General features: G+C 39.2%; 1 protein-coding gene across 2 annotated transcripts; it reads right to left on the reverse strand.

The window, feature by feature from the left end:
- Nucleotides 1–894: 894 nt before the first annotated feature.
- LOC110975778 (choline transporter-like protein 2) lies at nucleotides 895–22804 on the reverse strand. 2 transcript variants are annotated; one of them, XM_022228554.2, is made up of 22 exons: nucleotides 22553–22802; nucleotides 21007–21198; nucleotides 15778–15826; nucleotides 15551–15624; nucleotides 14825–14906; nucleotides 13518–13608; nucleotides 12777–12923; nucleotides 12076–12148; nucleotides 11513–11648; nucleotides 10181–10264; nucleotides 9580–9692; nucleotides 8892–9014; nucleotides 8673–8772; nucleotides 7976–8068; nucleotides 7492–7582; nucleotides 6227–6468; nucleotides 5641–5735; nucleotides 4961–5064; nucleotides 4527–4600; nucleotides 3744–3909; nucleotides 3026–3110; nucleotides 895–2861 (listed from the first exon to the last, which is right to left on the reverse strand). In XM_022228554.2, exons 2-22 carry the CDS (start codon nucleotides 21071–21073, stop codon nucleotides 2758–2760), a joined length of 2193 nt encoding a protein of 730 aa, XP_022084246.2. In that variant the 5' UTR covers nucleotides 21074–21198; nucleotides 22553–22802; the 3' UTR covers nucleotides 895–2757. The 2 variants fall into 2 exon arrangements, with proteins under 2 accessions (XP_022084246.2, XP_022084247.2); XM_022228555.2 differs by lacking the exon at nucleotides 21007–21198 and having other exon boundaries at nucleotides 22553–22804.
- Between the last annotated feature and the right edge of the window lie 23 nt (nucleotides 22805–22827).

Consider the following 22827-nt stretch of genomic DNA (forward strand, 5'->3'; position numbering starts at 1 on the left):
TCAAACTATTGGAACACTTCAATTTGGAAGGGTACAGTGTACATTACAAGTCAAGTGTATCTTACCAAAGCTCCATGATATTACTTCTTATACATTGTCGGGACTTGACAGCTTGTTGCATGGTTTACAATATTTTCCTGTCAGTTTTTTTAATTGAGAGAGAACTTTTTCCCTCGGAGTCAAGTACTTGACTTTTGTTATCCGTTTTAGAGCAACTGAAAACTCTTTCCAAAAGCAGATGGTGACATTTTTGGCAGCTTCTAATGAATTTGTGATGTTTGTCAGAAACATTTCTCTGTTCAGGAAGCAGGGATTTGAATAATTACTGCAATTCAAATGAGGCTTCTTTTTGTCCCCCAACAAAACTGTATTAAAAGTAATGGGTAAATAGTGTTTTCATTGCTATGATTAAAATGTTTTATGTCTTTTGTAGTATTTGATGGAGTTTGTCCGATTGGAAACTTAGCAAAAATTGACCAGTGCTTTCTGGAGGGAGTGGTTGTATTTTTGTATTAAGTCTCTATTTTAAAGTTTCAAATATTGATTTAGCTTTATGAAATTCTCTTGTTTTGTTTGTTTTTTGCAGATGGCCGAAATGTTAATGTGTGAATATTTACATAATATATCTATATACATGTATATCTGTAAGAAATATACCCGATATATATTTAAAATGTATTGTACAATCACTGTATTTTGCCTATTAAAATATATATTTAATAGCTGCTACTACAAATGTTCCAACTGTCTGGTATTTGAAAAGAAGTACCACTCGTCCACATACAATATACGTGTCTTACAATCTGGGGAAAAGTTGAAAGAGATTTATAGGAATGTACAAACGTTATACATGTGTCATCACTGCTACAGTAAAAGGCCCAAGAAAACATAGACTTTTTTCACACTTTTTAAATCTTTAATACTCGACAAATATACAGAATAGTTATACTGTAAATTATATACACAAGGTGGAGTCTTCGTTCCGTCACTCTCAGGCACGGTAAAGTAAAGGAATAATCTTTTTGGAAAATATGTCTGTTTGGAGGCTATGTCATTAGGATTTTAGAGTCCAGGTGTTTTAGCAAGCACGTAACCTTTCAGACTTTTTACTTCAATTTTTTTCACAATTTGGATAGATAAACCATGCATTACAAAATGCTATCCTATAACGATCACAGATTATTCAACCGTTGACATCCCAAAAAAAGTACACCCAGACAATTATTATAGTCCAACTTTGCAAAGATTTCTACTCATAATGCTTTGTTCAAGTGACATGGAAAAGGTAAAAATGAAGAGCGGAATCATGTTCTTGGGTAGCTATTCAGTAACCCCCAACACAAATTCTTGACCAGAAACTCTAAATCTGAAGACCTGGGTTATCTTTACAGTATATTCGCAGTCCATTTGTGTAACATGAAAAATAAACAGACTTCCAAATTTTTACCAAAAAATTGTTGACATTTAGGAAACCTCTTAGAAGAAATTCTCTGCTTCAAAGTCTGCTTTGGTTAAAACCAAAGTTTTGACAAATCTGAATTTTTTTCTTAAGTACATCTAAATTTCAGAGAAAATATGTACACACTGAGGCAGCAAGGTAGAAAATTTCTACCTCAAGAAAACCAAACATGCTTTAAATCCTTTCTACCGAGCCTAGTGTAAAACGAGTAGAAAAATAAGAACTTTTTATTCAGAGTGATAAAAGGCTAAAATTTTTAAATTTCTCCCAGGACACACCTGAAGGTATTGTGTTATATACTACATGTATCTGTTGTTAAATAGTATATTATGCCTCTGGGTAAAGCCCCAGAAATATTCATTTCAAATATTGAGTTTACACTATTAAAAGAATCTTCCAACACTCCAAAACTTGGGAAAAAAATAAAAACATTAAATTCTAAAGAATCTTACTCCAACAAATACATAAATTTCATTTGCGTTGCAAGTTTTTTCCACAACCAATACTTTTTTTTTTTAAGTGAAGAGGAAGTTAACATCTTTCAAGGTTTTTCCCTTATCTGCAACAAATTTCATTCCATAAAAAAGACAAAGTATGCCGCCATACTGTCCGTCAAAATACTCGACATCAGAAATTCTCTGTGTGTAGATAAAAGTTTTTAGAAAAGAGAGGTAGAGTACGTTAAACAGAATCCCTCTAGATTGGTTAAGGCACTCGCCAAGAGCATGTGTTGAGAAACTCAATCTCCCTCCCAATGATTGTCATAACATTTCAGACGTTCAACTTGAACAAGTTCTCTTTTCAGCAAATTTCAAATTGAATACAGGTTTGGAATTCAATTTAGAGAACAGTTGATATTCAAAACTCTTACAAGTTTCTGCAGCTTGTCCAAATATTGAATCATATGCTGGAATTTTTTTTTTAATTTGTAAAAACCTCTTAGCATTTCAGCACATGTAACTGTATAGAAGCTCCAACATCCACAATTCTCCAGCATTCTTGACAAATTTCTCTGAACTATTCGAACTCAGCCAGGATTTACTATTCCCCTTTTCCACAATTTGTCACTTCGATCTCTCTCCCCAAATTCCAGTTTAATCCAGCCTCTGTTTCTTCTCTCATGTGTTCATGACTTTTTAAAAAAGCTTCAGAACACTCCAATGAACCGACGTCCATCCTGAAGTTAAAGGGGGTTCATTTACAAGAAAAATAATAACATTGCCATTAGTTCTCAACTACTTTTTTGCCATTAGGCGGACAACTCTTTTAAGTTGGAAAGGCACCTCCATGGCGATCCATTATTCGTCTTTGAACTTGTTCTGCTTGCCCACGATTCCCATCAACTCCTTGGACATATAGTAAGGCTTTTCGGGCGAGCCATCGTGCCGTTCCAAATCCTCCACTGTTTCAGGGAAAAAAAGGTACCAAAAAAACCCCAAAGGTTAGCTTTGCTTGCAACAGATTCAAGAAACCCTTGCATAAAACTGCCACTCAGAATAGCCGGAACAAAGTCCAGATGTTTGAATGGAAAGTGAACTTTGGACGTTGAATCAATCTGCGACTTACGGAAGCACAGGAAGAGAGTGTCGATGGCCATGTCATAGACACTGAAGAAACACTTGGCGATGAAGTAGGTCCCAATGGTGATAATCTGAAAAGAATCAAGGAGGAAAAACCGTGACTTGGCATTCGTAAAAGCCTGAAATGTGAAACCCCTCCACTATGCAACACCACCTTGTATGCTGGAAGGAAGTTGCAACCTTCGGCCCCAAATATGCTTCAAATTTGTGGCAATTTTTCTTTCTCCTGATCTGGCAACAGTTTTGCGCTAACCATTCAAGTCACTCCGTGGGACTTGGCCCAGGTTGCAAAGGGGACATTTCCCCTTGTGTCCCAACTTGTGTACCAAAACTGCATCTGCCTGCCTGCCTGCAGTAAAGACCCATCCACCCACGGAAAGCCACTGGCTAGCGGCTACGCCCACTTCCCATGGGCACGTGTGCTTCTCTTAGCCACAGCCATGACTGTTGGATACAGTTTAACACTGCTAGCTTGTTACAAGCAGGGCAGATTGTTTTATTCTTTCTTGCCCTTGTAAGCCCGTTTTGGAGATACACTAAAAGACACTTCGACAGTTTTTCCAGCCCTGGATAGCGCCCTCGTTTGAGCAATCGTCACATGGGCCTGTAATATAGGCAGTCCAACATATCGAGCAGCACTTTTCTTTTGACCTGAGTATTTTGGATGAGCGATACACGACTGGAACGACTCCAGCGAGACTTACAATGATGGGAACCCAGTAGTAGTTGAGAGAGGGGACGGTGATGTAGTTGGAGACCCAGGTGATCTGGTTGGTGAAGTAGAAGAAGGACGTGACGGCTAGCGCACCGACGACGAACAGCTCACCCAGGAAGATCAAGAAGTCGGTCAGCTTGTTGATGACAGCCACCCTACCAACCAGAGACACGGGAGAAATCAACAACTGGTATACAAGATTTTCAGTCACATGATTTTGGACAGTCAGCGTTCAACGTGCACAGATGTTTGCAAAACATGGCACCTTGTAGCGTACATGAAACTGCCAATAGAAATACACAGATTTGAAAATGCATGCGTCTCCAAGGACTTGGTACGCTTCCTGAAATGCCTTTGCCCGTCGTGTTACGTCAGGGGAAAAAAACCTGTACAGAGATCAAAGTGCATACGTCTTGTGCCACAGTTGCATGTGTAAAAGGTATTAGCGTGAGAACCTTTGTGTGAACTAATATGCGCATACTCCATTCATTTACACAACACTTCATGGTTAAAATGATGCCACACATCGGTACTTCACACTCGTTGCACAATAACTAAACTTTAACTAAATAGAATGGTGCCTTTTGGGATAAAGCTAGTATTGACCGTTACTGCAGATAGTCATTACGCACGATCTGGGAACTATACTCATTGTTCTTCTCTGAGAACAAGGCAGCGTTGTGCATCAGGGTACATGTGCATGTGAAAACCACTTTCATCTTTGATGGGGATGTTTTTATTGATCAAAACAGAACTTTTTAGGATAACTCACCTCGCAATATTTCTGAGTAGCAGGAAGAACGCGTTCTTCGCCGACGTGCAGAAATTTTCGCCGTACACGGCAATCTGTTGACAGTGTGAAGGAACCGAGAACATTTTTTCACCCGCGTCCTCCTTCATGAACTAAAACTCTGAGCAATTATAATTCTTAAAACATTTTTTCGAGAACAAGACTGCTATATACCAAGTTCTATTGACTAATCCAGGGGATACCACTATACCAAAAAGGCAACGCACTAAAGCGCGTATCACACTCATTCTTAAACTTTTGACACAACCATTTTGGCATATCGATGCAAAACATCTTCTTGGTGAAGGAAGCATCACTTCAAACAACGCTGAGAGCGACTGTGGCACCATCGCAGTGATGGCTTCTAATTTTGGCCACTGGATCAGTCCACAGAACCCAGAGTTTGTCCTCCTTACCAGGATGTAGGCGTTCTTGTTCAGGAATCTCATGAACTTCTCCAGACACCAGAAGCAACATTTCAGGCACTTCAGTAAAAACTTCACCACCTGGTTCTCCTTCCCTGTAGAGACGACAAAAACGTCAATTTATTTCAGCCTTCGGACTGTCTTCACGTTGCTCACACTGAGCAGCAGCAGAGCACTGGGGAGACGGGTTGTGGTGGGAAAAGCACCAGTGATTCCAGTTACGTACAATTTGAGGGATCAAGGGAAAATTCTGCCTACGTTTGATGGATGGATGGCGAGATGGTGCATCAATACCATCCTTGGTTACAGATCACTTGAACTGCACAGCTTAGAGAAGCATTTCTAATTACTGTATTTGTGACAGTATATTCAGTAACAGGATGACGGCAGATCAAGCTTTTCTTTGGCATTGTTAGTTACGCACTCAACACTACCTTAGTGCTTTCTGAGATTGTCCAAAAAAAAAATCTTCACGGGTTTGCCTGGGTTTGGACTCGAACCTACAACCCCCGACCTATAAGCACAGGTGTCTTACCACCTGATTTTCCCACCTGCAGCGACAGCTAAGTGAGTGGACTATGAAATCTTAGCAGGTGCTGCTGTTTCTTATGGTCTGTTCATTCTTTTCCTCGATTTCCTTCATCTTGAATACCAAGTACTTGATGTTTTACCCTTGAGTTTCGCTTCGACGTACTCCAGCATGGTGCGTACGATCTGGATGAGTGCTATGATGAGGGAACCAAAGGCTATGGAGCCAAGATGGTATCTAAAATCAGAAGAATAAAAAGGATAGACAGTGTCGAATTTCTGCAGTTACTAATACAATGGACATTTCCACTTTTTCGTTTTCTTTCACAGGGTCCAGACTTCTGTTCATTTTTTTCCCCATCTTTTGTTCCAGTATTTTGGTTTGTTTTATGTTGCTTTTTCTGCTAATTGCTTTTGATTTTGAATCCCTTATTGATGTCAATTTTGAAGCCAAATCACATGAATGTTGTACGCTTCATGCAAATCTAATTTACTTTTCCTTCTGGCATAAAGCATGTTTCTCAGTTCCTCGATTCTCTGTATCTTCTTTCCCTTTCCTTTTTTATTTTCAAATTTTGAAATAAGATGCAAAGTTTATAATTTGTCGATCAGGTGCGAGTAGTTAAGGTGTTCTGCTCTTTTGAGGCAAAAAGAGGAGTCACGAAACAGTCACTAAAAAAAAAATCAGTTTTGGGGAGAAAAAAAAGATTTGGCTGTGGAACCCGTTACCTGATAGCTCGGTAGAAAGATTTAATGAGAGGGAATGCCGGGATGTCCTGGGGCTTGGTGAAGGCCCAGTAGTAAGAGGCGAAGGCCCCTGCCAAGGTGACCTGGCCCAGGGCAATGGCAAAGTTGACCAGCCAGAACAGGCCAAAGAGGTTGTAGATCTGGAGGTAGAGGACGTAGTCAGCCAGGGCGTAGGACTGGAAGGTGCAGACGGCAGTGGTGTTGGGGAATTCCGTGGCAAATGTCTGCATTGAGGACACAGAAGAAACGACATCAGCGAATAAGAATGTAACTTGACAATTTTTTTCTCTTTTTAGTAGATAATTTTTTTTACAAAATCTGTACATAATCAGTTTTTTTTTAATGTCTGAATATTTTCCTGTGTCTATTTAATTAGTTTGAAAATATACCCAAATGTTCCCATTTTCCTGAAAACTTCCTCAATTTTTTTTTTTCAAACCACAATTTTCCAAAAATTTCCAGCATTTCCATAAGAATTCAGGCTCTCTAAAATAAATCATTTGAGAGGCACTGTTTGCCTCCTGTGATTTCCATTTCAGCATTGCACTAGCACCCAAATTATTACTCGTATCAAAACAGTAGGCTGTCACCATTTCAGACAGCATTGTGAGTGCTTACCAGCACGTTGACATGCCTACCACCACGAAATGCGTACCGACAGGTGTCTCGGGATTCTGCCGTAATGAGTATCCTTGCAGTACTTAAAACGCCTTAGTATTGTTAACTGAAGAGACTTGCAATGCTGGTAATTCAACAAATAAACTTCCGGCGGTTTGGAGAGCACAATAAGCCACTTGCGAGTAACCTTTGAATAAAATCTGGTATACCGAGTTCTCCAAATTCACGTGAATATCACAAATTGAATTCTCCATACAAAAAACGTTGCTATACCTTAGTCTGGGGAATTTTAAATGTTATGTTTAAGGGAAATAAGATAGCACAGTGTACCAGATTTTATTCAAATTTATCTCATAAAAGGCTTATTGAGCAACTTGGAGTATAAACGTGTAGTGGCCAGCGGGCACCCCCATAAAGCTGAGCGCATGCGGCCGTCGCCTGGTAAATGGAGGGTGTCCTACACAATTACCGTGGGCAGTCAACGTGCCGACAAATCAAAAATGCTTCCATTCAGTCAAAAAATGAGCAAGGGGGCTATCCAACTTGATCGATTTAATGGTTGCCGTGGCGTAGAGTAATTCATACTCTCTTCCTTCACCAACTTTGTTTTCACAACCGTGAATACTTACAGTGATGTCACAGGAATCATTATTAGCTGGTGGCACCGTGTCATTGTCGTTAGAGACTGTGTAGACGGCCTGATGAGACGTGGCCAAGAAGCTGTTTCATCGCTGAGTCAAGGAACAGTCTTGATGAACTGATGTACATTATAAAAAGTACACCTTTAAGAGGGGGGATGTAAGTTCATCTCATAGGGAATTATTTTTTCATAACTAAGCAAATCACAGAATCAGCTAACGAGAAAATCTGCTTGCAAGCTCAATATGGAATCTTGTGCAACATTTGTTACCACACTCCAAGAGTTCTCAACATAATGTCGACTTCAAGTCCTGGAGAAACATCTGTGAACAAGCACCAGTGTGATATGGCATCTTTTGTTTGGAGGGAGGAGACAAGAGTTTTTCTCAAGAAACCTGCCAACAAGGTACAAACTCCAACAAGATTCAATATCAATCCGGCACCGTTATTAGCAGTGGAAATACAAAAGGATACACAGCGATGGTGGCCCAGATGGCGAAGAAACCAGCCTGCAGGATGTAGGGAAACAAAGGCCACAGTAGAGTGGACATCATCTTTCCGACGGCCCTGCAAGGTGGAAAGAAATTAAAGCAATTAATGTGAAGATTCTGCTGGGTTCCAAATGACCAGGCCCTCTAACTTAAAACCATTACTGGTTACAAGTTTCTACTAGTAAGAATGTTGGAGAAACATCTTTATCCCTTAAGACTGACGGAGTATATGACAACTGAAAATCCATAAGGTCAGTGCATTAACAGCAGAGGGCGCTGTGCAGTCTACCACTGAGCTTGAAGCTGTGTCCAAAAGTTACAGCTGCAGCCAGAAGGAACAAGTGTGCCTATGAAAGCCCATGGCTTGTTGCTACAGCCACTTGCCATAGATGTGCATTACTTCTGGGGCAAATTTGATGACTTGTATTCGTTAAGGGATCAATAAGTCGGTACAGAGGAAGGCTTAAGACACGGAGTCAGGGATGTCTGTAGGCTGGGACAATTTCAACTGTCATTCTAGGTTTCTAGGCATAGAGGAAACTGCATCTTATTGAATGATTGAAATAGCCTCAAATAAGGATATTGGAGGAAGATTTGAATCCCTGACTATTGGATATTATTTAAGTGTCCTGCCAAATTATGGCAATGCTGTTGTTGTTGATTTGTTTTTTTTTTCTCACCTGCTTCCCTCTTTGATGAGGGAGATTGCAATTCGGATACGATTGCAGAGACACAGCGTCGTCAGCAGCAAAATGGCCAATAGGACGGCCAGGATGATACCTGCAAACAACAGTGACGCAACCAATGAGAAACAACTTTTTTGGGCAATGCAGTGATGCACACAAGCAAAGTTAGGTGTTTGACCACAGTACCTGCTGCTAAATCCCAATTTCACCTACCAAAAATGAGCCACGTCTGCTGTAATCGTAGATAGCTGGAGAGATCACTGGTGAACGTGAGGGCCGCATCGGCCCCATCCACCCCAGCTAGACTGGTGTACTGTTGCCAGCAGGAATACAGACCTGCACCAAAACAATTGACAACTGAAAAAATCAGATCTGTAATTCTTCAAATGAAATCGAAGATGCAAGATTTCGAAAGGAAATGATGCCTCAATGCTTGAAAAATGGGGATACTTATCCTATGCATGTAAAAACTGTGTCTTTCTGGTCTCCAATGCCAAGAGCGTTTGAGCCAAAAAGAATGTGCATGGAAAAGGTTTTTTCTTCATCTCAGACGCTTGTCCTTCGATTTTCTTTTTCTTTGTGCAATCTTGCAGAATGAGATTACAAGTCATGAACTACCAAAAGAAAAGTAAGGATGTCAATTCTTGATGGAAAATAAAATCTCAAAAGACAAATAATTAACAAGTTCTGGGTGTGGGGAATCGAAGCACCGGAAGGAGTTTGAAAAGACCCGTTCTAAAAAATGTCAGCATGTGTCTGAGGACATAAACAAATTCTTCTTGATAGAATATTCAACTGGATCACAGCCAATTTTATAAACCAGGCAGAAAAGAACAGCAAAGTTGGGTCTTGTCACTGAAGTTAAGCTGTGGGAAAGCTACAGAGGGGATGCCGGACTTACCAAGACCCAGCAGGACGTGCAGTCCGAGTAACGTCAGCCAGACGATGATGCCCGCCAGCCAACGCATCAAGATGATGAACAGGAGAGACAGTAGCATGGCAATGCCGAGTCCACTGGGAGGGTGGAAATTCAACGTCAGACCAACATCAATTGGTGCACCATTAACAAGATTGAAGGAGTTTTTAGGAACTTTAGTACTTTTTAGCGACTCAGAGTATTGGCAAGGTTGAACTCTTGGCCAGTTACAGAGTTTCCTGTTGCTGTGTGGGTCATCATATTTGTTTAGGTAAACGGAGTACTTCTGAGTTTAAACAGAAAGTATACACATATTCAGATAACATTTCAAATGTTAAAGCTAACTTGATGTGAATTTGGACTTTTTCAAAAAATAAAAAATCCATCAACATCAAACACTTTTTTTAAATATGTGAATTTGATTGATAATTGTATTTATTCAAAGTAATTATTTTTTCACAATGTTGCAATAGTTGACCTTTATACTAAAGTAGATATTTAACAAATCTTATTAGTGTTTTGAGGCAATTTGTTTTTGTCAATTCTCAATATAATAATTAATGACCTGTCAACATTTGCAACCTACCCCACAATGAGGTACCAAGAGGCAACAACATCTTCGAAAATGATTTCAACTAAGGACGTGAAGGTCAATACAAGGCTGGCGGCACTGCAGAAAAAGAGAAAGAATCCGTTTTTAAAACAACATACTCCTCCACACATTGAAACAAAAATAGAGAGAATTTCATGAAATCATGCGCTTGGACTCCATTGCAAGAGAGCAGTCTCTAAATTTGTCAGCTAAACTGCCATTCTACGCACAGTGGAAACTGTTGTAAACACTAGAGGTAGTGTGAGTCCACAGAATGCTCTCACTTTCCAAACCAGTGAGTCCACAGAATGCTCTCACTTTCCAAACAAGTGAGTCCACAGAATGCTCTCACTTTCCAAACAAGCGAGTCCACAGAATGCTCTCACTTTCCAAACAAGTAAGTCCACAGAATGCTCTCACTTTCCAAACAAGTGAGTCCACAGAATGCTCTCACTTTCCAAACAAGTGAGTCCACAGAATGTTCTCACTTTCCTAACAAGTGAGTCCACAGAATGCTCTCACTTTCCAAACAAGTGAGTCCACAGAATGCTCTCACTTTCCTAACAAGTGAGTCCACAGAATGCTCTCACTTACAAAACCAGTGAGTCCACAGAATGCTCTCACTTTCCAAACCAGTGAGTCCACAGAATGCTCTCACTTTCCAAACAAGTGAGTCCACAGAATGCTCTCACTTTCCTAACAAGTGAGTCCACAGAATGCTCTCACTTTCCAAACAAGTGAGTCCACAGAATGCTCTCACTTTCCTAACAAGTGAGTCCACAGAATGCTCTCACTTTCCAAACAAGTGAGTCCACAGAATGCTCTCATTTTCCCAAAAATTTGTTTTGCATTGAAAAACTGCACAGAAACACCGTGACCCCACACAACAGACAACTGTCGTTTTACATCAAGCCATCACTGAAAGTGTAACGAGAAGAGAACAAACATTTTCCAAGAAAGTACTTTTTTCTTAAAGGCCATGATATGACAACTGATGTCCAGAACGATCCCAATGAAATTGTACATTGCATCACCTCATATGAGTTCCTTCAACCTGTTGGCCTGTTATATCCATGATCTGGTTTATTTAAAGAAAAGTAATTGCTTCCTTCCTTTGAGGAATACTCTCATGTTAAAGTGCACACATATTGTGATTCACCAATTGTTTAAAAAAAGATCTGGATTTGCTCGTAACTGGTTTCAAGGGGTATTGTTGCCGAGGGCTGGTACATAACGAGGCAATCATCTCTACTGCCTTAGAAGCCACAAGGCCACAGAAAGATGGGCGAGAAATCATAAAACACAGAATAATTGTTTTCCACTTACTTTGAGAAGAGTTGGTAAGCTGTCGAGCTGTTGAATGATTCCCCATTAGCAGTGTTAATGGTATCTTGGGAGGCGAAGGCGCTGGCTACATCGCTGGCCGAATCGACGAGGAAGGACGGGAGACAACGGGAGGCATCTGACAAGTAAAACAATCTCAAGTCCATCACAGTGGTTCGTTTCTCACACCATGCATACAGTCGATTCTCGATATAGTACAAAAACACTGTTGCAACCAAATTCTCTCATTAAAAGCAAATTCTGAGAACCCGATTCCTTGGATTCTTGTGTTTTCCTTATTTTTTCACACCTTTTATCACGAAAATCCTGGTTATAACGAAGTAATTTGTCTGGTCCCCTGTCACTCCGTTGTAAGGGGAGTTGACCACATACGTATCACTGGATTTAAACAATGATCACAGTAGCGCGCAATAGCAAGCAGCAGTAGTGTACACAAAACACTTCAACGAGGTGGGAATTTTGGGTTTTTTACCCATTCATTTATTGCTATTATTTTTCTCGGGGAGGGGGAATATTTATGAAATGACACCGGTCTGATTACTTACATGCAGTGCTTTCTAGGTAGTAGGATGCACACTTGTCATCACTGAAAATGGCTGCCAAGCCATCGGTCCCTTGCTATAAGGTTAATAAGGAGAGGAGAATTTACATGACATAGTTTTGGCAAATATCCAAGCGACTGAAGAATCTGATGGACATTTGTGCGGAGGAGGTACCTTTAACTATATTTGGTTTGTTGTTGGACGAGTTGATTTTTATAAACCACGGCATGGTCAGTGCTTTCTGCGGGCTTGTAGGAGGAGCACCCAGGAAAGTGGGGGAATTTCTCGTTAACAAGCAGTCAGAAAGTACTGGTTAAAGTGAGGTTTGTTTCAAGTTGACAAAGGGGAATTCAACCAATTAATCAACAAATGACAAGCTCTAGGTTGAAATATGTACTTCTGTCGTAATGAAACAGGTTGCAATGGTTTTGATAATTCTCTGCGACCGTTCTCAAACTTCATATTTGTCTCTGTTTACATCTTGGCCCCATGGGTCCCTGAGTTTGGAGATCTTGTGTCGGTGTCAGTCAATGATATTTTTGGGAGGGGGGGATTAAACCATCTGATGTGACACCACAGATGAGATTTAATTTGCTAAAAATGTCAAAGGCCGGCAAAAAGTTACAGAGCCAGAGAAAAAGTCAAAGTTTAAATTGAAGCTCAACTTTCCAGAAAAGCCCCACTTTTTGGTCAGCACTACTTACATAGGAGCCAGTGGTGTACTCAGTCTGTGGGTTGAAGTCATAGTCACAGATAAACTTGTCCCAATCCACCAGTGACGGCGATACCGCCCCGAGGAATAACTGCGAGTATGGGGCAAAGGTCTCGTTGGGGCATGCAGTTACGCAAATCTGAAAAGTGAAATGAAACAAGTTTATGAAACGAATACAGAAGTTATGGAAGAAATGGTCAGGCTTTATTTCTTTTCTTTTATCATTCCTCTATGATTTCATCCAATGATTCTTTCCAAACTTTCAAATAAAAATTGACATTGTGGTAGTAACATGTTGCATCCACCAAACAAGTACATCCTTAGAAAACGGGTTGACTCAAAATTAAGGACGCTCAGTTTTTCATTCATGAATTTACAGGCTTTATATCACCTCTTAAAATAAACTCTGATGATATAAAATGAGGTCGGTAAAGTTTCCATCACTAACCTCCATGGTTTAACCCTAACCCATCAGGGCGTGTGTAAAATCATACTCAAATCAGAGGATTTGGGACTGTTAGGGCTGTAGCAGAATTCGGGAGCAAGGTTAGTAGAAACCAAATTTGATATATTTTCTTCACAACTACCGTGTGCAGAATATTAATACAAAGCTTCCAAAGATATTCAAGAGTTCTCATTTTGTGTCAGGTTTTTGGGGTTGAATTTATCCCATGGCCCTCAAACCAGTCATATTCACAGTTTATGGTAAAGTTCTAAAGATGTCTGCTTGTACCTGTGTCGTCGGGCACTTGAACTCGAGTAGAGTGGTATAGGGCGATGCCACGCAAGACAAGAGGTCAAAAAACATCAGATAGGGCTTATCTCTGACGAGAGAAAATAACAGACACCACGGGTTATGAAGTGTGAACCGTGTTGTTTGACGAGTCTATTGTTGGTGAGAATGTCGAGCAGATGTCAGCCAATAGTGGAAAACGTCATTGGTTCTTTGAAGTGTGAGAGTAAACATAGTGACGGGTGGTTATGTCCTGTTAAAATTCAACAGCACTGTTTGCATTTTTTTTTTTCAAAAGGCTGAGGGAAAACTTCCTGGTTACATGGCGGATTTTGCATGCTTGTATTATTACAAAGCTGTCAGTAATTTTGAATTGTTGGTGCTGAAATGTTAAATCTTATGAGGATTCTTATGATGAATATGTAGTAATCATTATGCTGTTGATACTCTATTAAATACAATATCAGAAAGACATTTTGTTTTTCTTTTAAAGGAAAAGCATTACCAACTTCAGTTTTGTATAAGAAAATCAGACCCGATTTCTACCACTGAAGATATTGTAAAATTATTGTAAAATTGTATACATATGCAACATGTACAGACGAACTTATATCATCAAGCTCTCATAACAGCTATGTGTACCAACATATAAATTAACCTCGGGCAATTGGTGTTGTTCATTCAATTCATTATTGATTCTTGGGTTATGGTAAATGCATTCTGGTCAATGTTCATCTGAATGGTAAGCATTCAGCTTGATATTGATTTGGGCATATCCCCATAATGATGTACAGCATTCATTTAAAAAGTATGTACGTGTACATGTATTACTAGTGCATTGAAAACTGCACCCCTCATGCACCTGTGCAATTATTTGAAAGCAAAGCACTGGAGTTACAGAAAACAATAATGTCTACTTCATAACCACGAGTACAATGTCAAATGAAGAATGGCAATATTTTGCTCTTTTACTGTAAACTACCAGTGGTGGTGTTTGGCATTGAAATATCATCTTTGAATCCTTGTTTCGAGTAGTTTTCTATCAGTGTTTTGCACAAATGGTTTTTCACAAGATTTGAATTTTTCAACCAATGATTCTTATGACGGCACCACATCAAAATGCAAGTTCTTGTACTTTTGGGATTTTTATGGGGGGGGTTCCAATTCTTTTTCTGCACAGTGATGGAATGAATTTCATCCAGCTGTAAGCAAGCCGGATTCAAAGACTTTTTCCCCAAAATGCGGACTATTCTCCAGTATCTGAGATCGAAGACTAATGAAGACCTACTGTTACCGGTATTACTTACTTGACGGCCTCTGAAACTCCACAGATCTGTCCTCTGGAGTCGGTGGGATAGACCAGAGACAGAGGATCCCCATCCCTGTAAGCTGTGAAAAACCCAAAACAGATAAATATTCAGATCATCCCTGAACATCTTGAACGTTAACAGTCCTTGAACAGAATCCAATTACACATATGACATTTTGTCCCGTCCCTAGGTCAACAAAATGCCAGTGGAAATTACTATATTAATATTGATAGGGATGAACAATGCTTTCCCCCAGTTGCTACTCGATAAAGGTCTCCTATTTCTAAACTGAAAAAAATCTATACTTACATTCAGTTATTTCTTCCTTTCATGTTTGACAAACAAATTATTTCAGGATTTTTTTCTTTTCAAATATTTCAGCCTACATTGAAATTTAAACTTGTGAAGGCAATCAATTACAATTGTCAGAAAACAAACATTTCTTGGCATGGTCACTACCTCTGAAGAGGAAAAGAAGGGTGCCTACAAGCCCCCCCAAAAAGAGAAGACAAAGAAAATTTTGCCATTTAATGAGAGTCTCATACACAGTTCGCAAACTATAATTAAAAGTACTTCGCCAATTCAGCACATCAGACTCTCGTCAATAAAATTCTTTGTTTCAAAATGGTGTTCTTGTTGACAGGTACAGATATTTAGGAGTCAATCTCTTTCTTTTAAGGAAAAACAAAACAGGGTTGGACATTTTTTCTTCTAAGAACTCACCAAAATAGCCAACCACGCCCATACCGACCAGGAAGGCAATGAATATAATACAACAGATGACATCTGTGCAACTCCTGTAGAAACAGAGGCAACACAAAACAGAAATTAGCCACCACACAAAACTACGGCATCTTTTTGAGATGAAGTCCCAAAACATCCATACTCTATGTCCAAACATAATGTATTGTCGAGGATGAACAAAATCCCAACGTGAAAATTTCACTAACCTTTTTGCAATAGGCCCCTTAAACGTTGGGTCAAATTTCTTTGGTGTTCCTGTTGGAAAACAAAATTTAAAAAAATAATAATAATGATAATAATCAGAAAAGCAGTACACTATGCTAACTTCTTTCACTGCAAGTTGGAACAGGGACATTTCAATAGAGTAGAGAGCCTGCTGTTTCAATTCTACATGAAGTGTCGGCAGCTCTCACAAAGGTAAGATTCTGCTAGGCTAGAAATGTTTCGTCCTCTCACAGTTAGGAAACATTATAACTACATAAATGGAATGAATTTTCCTCGCAATCAATGCAAGGACCACATGGTCATTCTATCAATTCGGGCTTCAAAAGCCTGACATTTTGCGCCTCTGTTGCACCTAACCTGGGTAATTTGACATGGAGATAACTCCAAACTATTTTTACCTAATTGAAAAGTAATTGGCATCACTTAATCACTCTTGGAAATTAAACAATGCATTCTCAACTCATGTACAATCACAAACCAGACGTGACAGAAACACACAAACATTGAACCCCCAAACATGTATTTATAGAATGACTCCCAAACGAACGTCTGTGCTTGAAAAGATCATTAAATTTTCTCTTTCACTATGGACCTGAGACAAAGGTTGTCCAACCTTATCCAGCAGAGTATCAGAATTTAACGGTGACTGGATATTCGTGTCCATAATGGACGAGCTAGTTCAAAAACAAGCAAGAAGGGAAGGGACCTACCGGTACTCAGAACAAATGTTATTAGCGGGGGGTTGATTACCTGGCATATTCCATTACTGAACCAACTGGGCTCTACTACATGTAGCTTTATATGCACATTTCACTGATCTTCTATTCTCGGGAGCTGTAAGCTCTAACTGGTTTTTATTTCATATTGGTTGTTTCATTTCATATTGGTTTATTAAAAATCCATTTTTGCAGTTAAAAGAAAACTGAATTACAATGGACTGAACAATCAAATAATGAAAAAAAGCAATTAAAATAAGAATTTAAAAAAAATCATAATTAAATAATTACAAAAAATATTCAACATTTACCATTACAGTTCACACTCACAAAAAATAAAACATATAACATGACTAATGACCAACACCCATATAAGAATACTACTAAAAAACATCCGTAGCAATTTACACTTCAAAGATGAAATTATTGTGATCTTAAAAATTTAATTTATTTGTTCATTTAAATGTTTTGTGTTTTACAACTGTAACCAACCGGTATATGAGGGGGTAAGTTTTTTAAACACACCACCATACAAACAGTTGAACGCCACAAATAAGAGCACTGTTAATACAAGGATAAACATTCATTTCCGAGGGTTCATATTTTTAAGATATTGATAACACTATGTCCTCCTCATGATGAGGCAATCTGTAAAGTTTCATATACATGTACTTTGGTATTAAGGGGAATGCCTCACATCAATAAATTGGCAGCAATATACCACTGCATACCACTACATCTCAAATTGCTCAATTCCTTTGTGCATTTTCTGTAGTTCTTGTTATATTTTATTTTCCATTTCTGGAAGAAATTCGGATTTAATACGTACATGTATGAACATGGGAAACTGTGGCATTTTTCTGACAAATTTGCAGTAATTGTACAAATCTGCACAAACTGATTTTTGTCATTACATGAAAAATAGTTGCATGTATTTATCATGGTGTCTTGCCTTACATCTATTGGTCATTTGTGAAATGTAGGCCTATACAATGCCACTGAAGGGTTAAAATTGTGACGTTGTAAAGAATAGGTTAAAACAGATATGTCACACTGTTTGATCTGATGAAAAATCAAACAAAAAGCATTATATTTCAATCAATGATCCCACATATCTGTTAACACATGTCTTTCTGCAGCATTACAATGTAGCCTACATTGCACAACACAACACACTGGCCATTGAGCCATTTAGGAGCACTGATCGGCACACACAACAGTGTAGGTATTGACCCTCAGCAGGCAAGAGCATGTGGCCAGCTCCCTCCGTTTACCTTCATTTCTCTGTTGCTAGGCAACTGTGACGCCTGACAATAGCACTAGGCCAGGTGCTTGCACTGCACGAACAATGAGTACCGGATCACCTCTGAACAGTAACTGACAACAGGGATAAACACTGGCAGCCATTGCCAAGCAGAGAGGCGATAAAAATACTACAAGTCAAACCACCTTCCTCCATGGTCAAACAAACTAAGGATTATAGGGGGGGCCATAGGTGGCTCTGAACTGAACAACTGAATTAGCTGAGGGTCAGACAAACAATATTTGAACTGATCAGATTTCTAAAACCTGGTTCTCAGAAAAGTTTTAGTAATCTGGTGAATAAGAACAGTATGATTTTCAAAAGCACTGAGTATACAGTGGTAATTAATTAATGTCAGAGTAAGGGAAAAACCCTGGACTTAGAAATGGTTGGTTGTATGAGATTAATGTACAAAAAAAAGTGTTGGAAGACACCAGACAAAATTTATGGTTTTGCTTTGAATATATACCAAAATGTGAGGAAACATTCATTACAAGAACAATCCAAGCTCCTACTCAAAACTAAGTCTGTTTTGTTCTTTAATGCAAATGAAAAAAAATATGACTGAGAACAACATGCAATAGTAGGTAAAAGAGCTAGAAGGACATTTGACTTTGTGTACCAGTATTTTTGAAATTAAAATTACCTATTCAAAGTATATTGCACCGTACCCCTATCGCTAAAGCATACACAGTGCGAATCCAAGAAAGTTGTTGTCACTTGTTGCTTAATTTCCTGTGATGGGGAAAGCAAATGCTATACGAATCCTTACATTGTACATGTATATAAATTGAATAAGTTTCCTCATTTTTGTCAATTACTTCCCAACATTTTCAAATTTTCTTTTTCAGAAAGTCTCCAAATCCTCCATTTTCTCCGAGAGCCCCGTACCTCAGTCATTTTTTCCCGGCATCTCTGCAAGCAACAAAATGACAGTGACCCTGACATAAACTGTGATCAGAACTCGCTGTAGCTTCACATGTATTTGGCCACCAAATTTGTATGTTGGCATCCTACAAGTGTCTCAGCCCATAACGAGTCCCCCAGTCCCCACAGCAAGCCATTCAAACGAAGCGAAATGGAACATTGATGATAATTTGGGACAACAATTGAAACAGAAATTTCTGTCGTAACTGTTCATTTTGATCCGACCTGTACACATCATTGACTTGGTCTGATTTGACTTGCAATACTGTAAGTGTGATTGTATTCAATCTTACAGCATTCCTGAAATAGATTTCTGGTAGAAACACATGTACATGTACGTGTATGATTTAATTGTTGAAGGCTCCAATGATGCACCATCACTGAAGCAAAAACACTAATGCTCCAATTACTCCAAGTTAAAGGTTACATGGTCAGCAAAAGCACTTTCTACATTGGAGCCGTTCTGTGCACATTGACAATAAGCAATGAGCTTTCGTCATCAAGGATACAATTCACCTTTACAGTTTTTTTTGGGGGGGGGAGCTTAATGTTAATAACGTGGAATATATACATGTAATTAACGTGCAATTACAGTGCAGGCTAGTAATTATCAGTGTGAAAATGTCAGGTTTTTAACTTGATCTTGTTCATCCAAATGGTAATCTGACTGTACACATGTACGATAGATGTTTCTCCGGAAAACTTTTTTTTTCAAATATTGTCAAGGAAGTGTCCCCTATTTCTTTAATCTATGACAGTGGGCAACAACATTAATGGTTTCTATGGCAACCATGCATCTCCTGTATTGGGTAAAAATGAGCCAATTAGTGTCTGGTACAAGACTCCGGACAAGCCGGCTGTTAAATAACTGACCTCAACGAAATGAGGCATGCTACTTGTGTGCACTGGACACTGCAGGGGACATCACTGTCATGTTATTTTTAGTGCATCTTCAGACATGGATATTGTAAACTCGGACAAAATGGCTGAGAGAGCTATGACCAAAAGAACTGCCATAAACAATGATTAAATTTACCCTACATGGAGAAGATTTTCTGAAAACATAATCAACGTTATTTTGATAACAGCTTGGTATGGTTAACACCAGGCACACAAAAAATATACATTTTCATGTAGCTTCAAAAGCAGTGTCATATAATACCGCATAAAGTGGTAAATAAACCTTGTTACATATAGGCTACTTCACTGCAAATAACACAGCTGGGAAAAAAATGGGTATTTTAGTACCAAACCCAATGTGATAAAGAAACAAGAGTTGTAAATTTTTTTTTTTTTTTTAAATTCACTGATGGAATTCAGTCTGCTTTAGCAAGTCAAATTGAGGAATTATATGTCACAATCGTACAATGTTAGCTTTTTGGGGCTGAAAAACCAAACAGCAGGGAGACAGGAAACTGCCTGGCCCTTAGTACAAAAAGCAAAAGACAAAGTTGCCAAGCTGTCTAAATACCAAATAAGAAACACCAACTACACAAAATACTATCTAAAAATACCATCCTCTTTTAAAGTAACAAGGCAAATGTAAATTTTGAGGTTACGTCATGCACCAAGCTACTGTATGCATGGTAGGAAAATAAACTTTGGCCTCATACAATCATGAAAGTAAGGAAGAGCGTTTCAAAACTATGACTCAGAAACTGTGCCAATTTATGATCTCTTGTTCAGGTCAATCAAGTCAGCGGGGACAAATAAACACGTAACGCGCACAGAAAAGATCATGCTTAATAAACAAACGAGAAATGCGTTATTTTTACCTGGGCTGACTACACCTATGTTTTCTTCTAATTAGCAATTAAAGCCATTGAAAACAGGTGACACTTGACAGGTTATGAGAAAACCAAATGAATAAAATCGATCATTGTTGTGTGTGATCGCCGGACAGTTAAGATCCTTGGGTGAACCTTCACGTGAAAAAGGCTTGACAACTGGGCAAGGTAACAAACAGAAATAGTTATTGTCCATTTAACAAATACAAAAAAGTGTAGAAAGACGTTCAGAAAATTATAAACTGCACCTCCATGATGTTATTAAGTGTCAACAGGTGATTTCTACTTTAAAAATTACACATGAATGTGGCGTTCAACAAAGGCAATCCCCGCAGGAAATTTGATCGGCGAGCAGGCCAACGCGAAGACAAAATTTACAGGCCTCAAGACCGAGGATCGACACACTAGGCTGCAGTGGCACACGGCCAAACGGTCACAGCAGTTTTTGTCTGCCACTTTCTCCAACTCCAAACTCACCGTATTTTGGCTTTTCTTCACCTTCCGTCAGGGCTTGCCCGTCTTCCACCTTCCCTTTCTTTCCCATGTTCCCTGATATTTCAGTGTGAGTAAGTCCAAAACGGCAACTTTTCCTCACAAATTGCTGGTCACGAATATTCCACCACTTCTCGGCAAATCAACACTTTCTCGGATCGGCTGGGCATCGATTTTCTGCTTAATTTACATTACAAATGCGTGACGTCAAAACGTATACAACAACAGTTGCTTGGCGGCACGTGACTGACAGGGGCGCACTTTCCAGCAATCGGCAACCTTCCTTCAAGTCATGATACTGGAGCCAAGAAGGACGACTGCAATTTCAGATGTCGATGCCGGGAAGTTTTTAGGACTTTTTTTTAGCTTTTGCTACAAAAGAAAACAGGCTACAAACGAAAGTAGTAAACTTAACACCTCCCGCTACCCAGCAGTGTCCAAGTACGTGCAGGTCAATTTAATTAGACGCGTATAGGTTTAATTTAAATTCAGTAATTTATCCTATTGGAAGCGATAAATATTTTGAAATGAAAATTAATTTTCATAAAATAATGTTCCTTAATGGGGGCGCTGTTCAAATAGTCAGTTTGTTTTTAGATAGACCTTGACGGATTGAACTGTGAAATCCGATCTAAAGGCCTATTCTATTATTTAGTTTGTCATCATCAGGGACTAGCGGGGCCGAGGATAATAGAACAGAAAGTACGCATGCACCGTGATTACGTATGTTGCACGTTTTGACATGACCTATCATTGAAATTATCCTGTTGACTTGCGACCATTTGTGATTTGTTGATTGGATGGAAACCCAACATATGGTTTCAAAAAGGCTATAAGAGGAAAAAATAATAAATTTGGTACGTGCGAGCAATAACGTCGATGATTCCTCACGTCTTAGTACTTCGACAATCAACAAATATCACACATGAAAAGCCGTCACTTGATCATCGCCCATTTCTTTTCCCAATTAAGAGGACAAGGTACTATCTTATTCGACTTGGGGACTGATCCTCTCACTATCAATCACGAGACATCAGTTTCCTACGGCAAGTTAAATGTTTGAATGTTTGACTGACAAACCTTATCGCATTAGTTTTTCACTAATGCAAAGGTGCTGTTCAGGCCAAACGAGCGAAGGTACGGTAACCGTGATTAACCATGTACATGTATATAATTATGAAATCTTTTGTCCAAATGAGACGAAACTTAACAGGCAGATAAAAGAAACTTTTCAAAATCCATGTGGAGTTTCGATAAAATATCCGATCCGGCACAATAGACGCAATGGAGAGGAACCTGCCTCGGCTGTCAGTGGTGGGGGTACTTTTGAGTGAACGGAATTCTAATCTTTCAGCATTATTCCGGTTTTCCTGAACTGGTAACTCCAAACAACGCTCTTGACCCTTCCAAAGACCCAGGCCCATTTCAACATTTACACCTTTCGAGATTCTTATTTACTGCATGCCTTTTCTGGGGGTCTTGCAAACACCTGCCGGGCCCAATAATTCTGAACATTCAAATCTGGACTTACCATACTTCGACTTCACTTCCACTTCGTCTCCACCGTCCAAGGCTGTTACTTGAGTCATTCCCAGTCGTCTTAAGTGAATTGGCGTTAATAAGATTGACGAAGAAAAAACAACAACGCTCCAAAATTGCGACGTTTTCAAAATTCTCCAACTCGGTCCTTCGAGGAAGCAACGCACAGCAAATACATTTATTAAGGGTTGTGACGGCGCTGTCTCTCTGGTTAAATATTCCGGGTTCAAGGATTACAGCTAATCGGGAAGTTGGTATTCAACGAAA

Source organism: Acanthaster planci, linkage group LG11 (assembly GCF_054643075.1).
Source record: "Acanthaster planci isolate LZ-2023a linkage group LG11, COTS_SCS, whole genome shotgun sequence".
NCBI lineage: Eukaryota > Metazoa > Echinodermata > Asteroidea > Valvatida > Acanthasteridae > Acanthaster > Acanthaster planci.

Bases quoted from the DNA above. Each gene is read 5' to 3' on its own strand.
- LOC110975778 (XM_022228554.2), bottom strand. From the start codon at position 21,073: ATGGGAAAGAAAGGGAAGGTGGAAGACGGGCAAGCCCTGACGGAAGGT. The intron at 13,609-14,824 runs GTAAGTAATACC...TTCTCTCGTCAG, and splicing joins GGAGTTTCAGAGGCCGTCAA to AGATAAGCCCTATCTGATGT. The intron at 5,065-5,640 runs GTAAAACATCAA...TCGTCTCTACAG, and splicing joins CGTCGAAGCGAAACTCAAGG to GGAAGGAGAACCAGGTGGTG.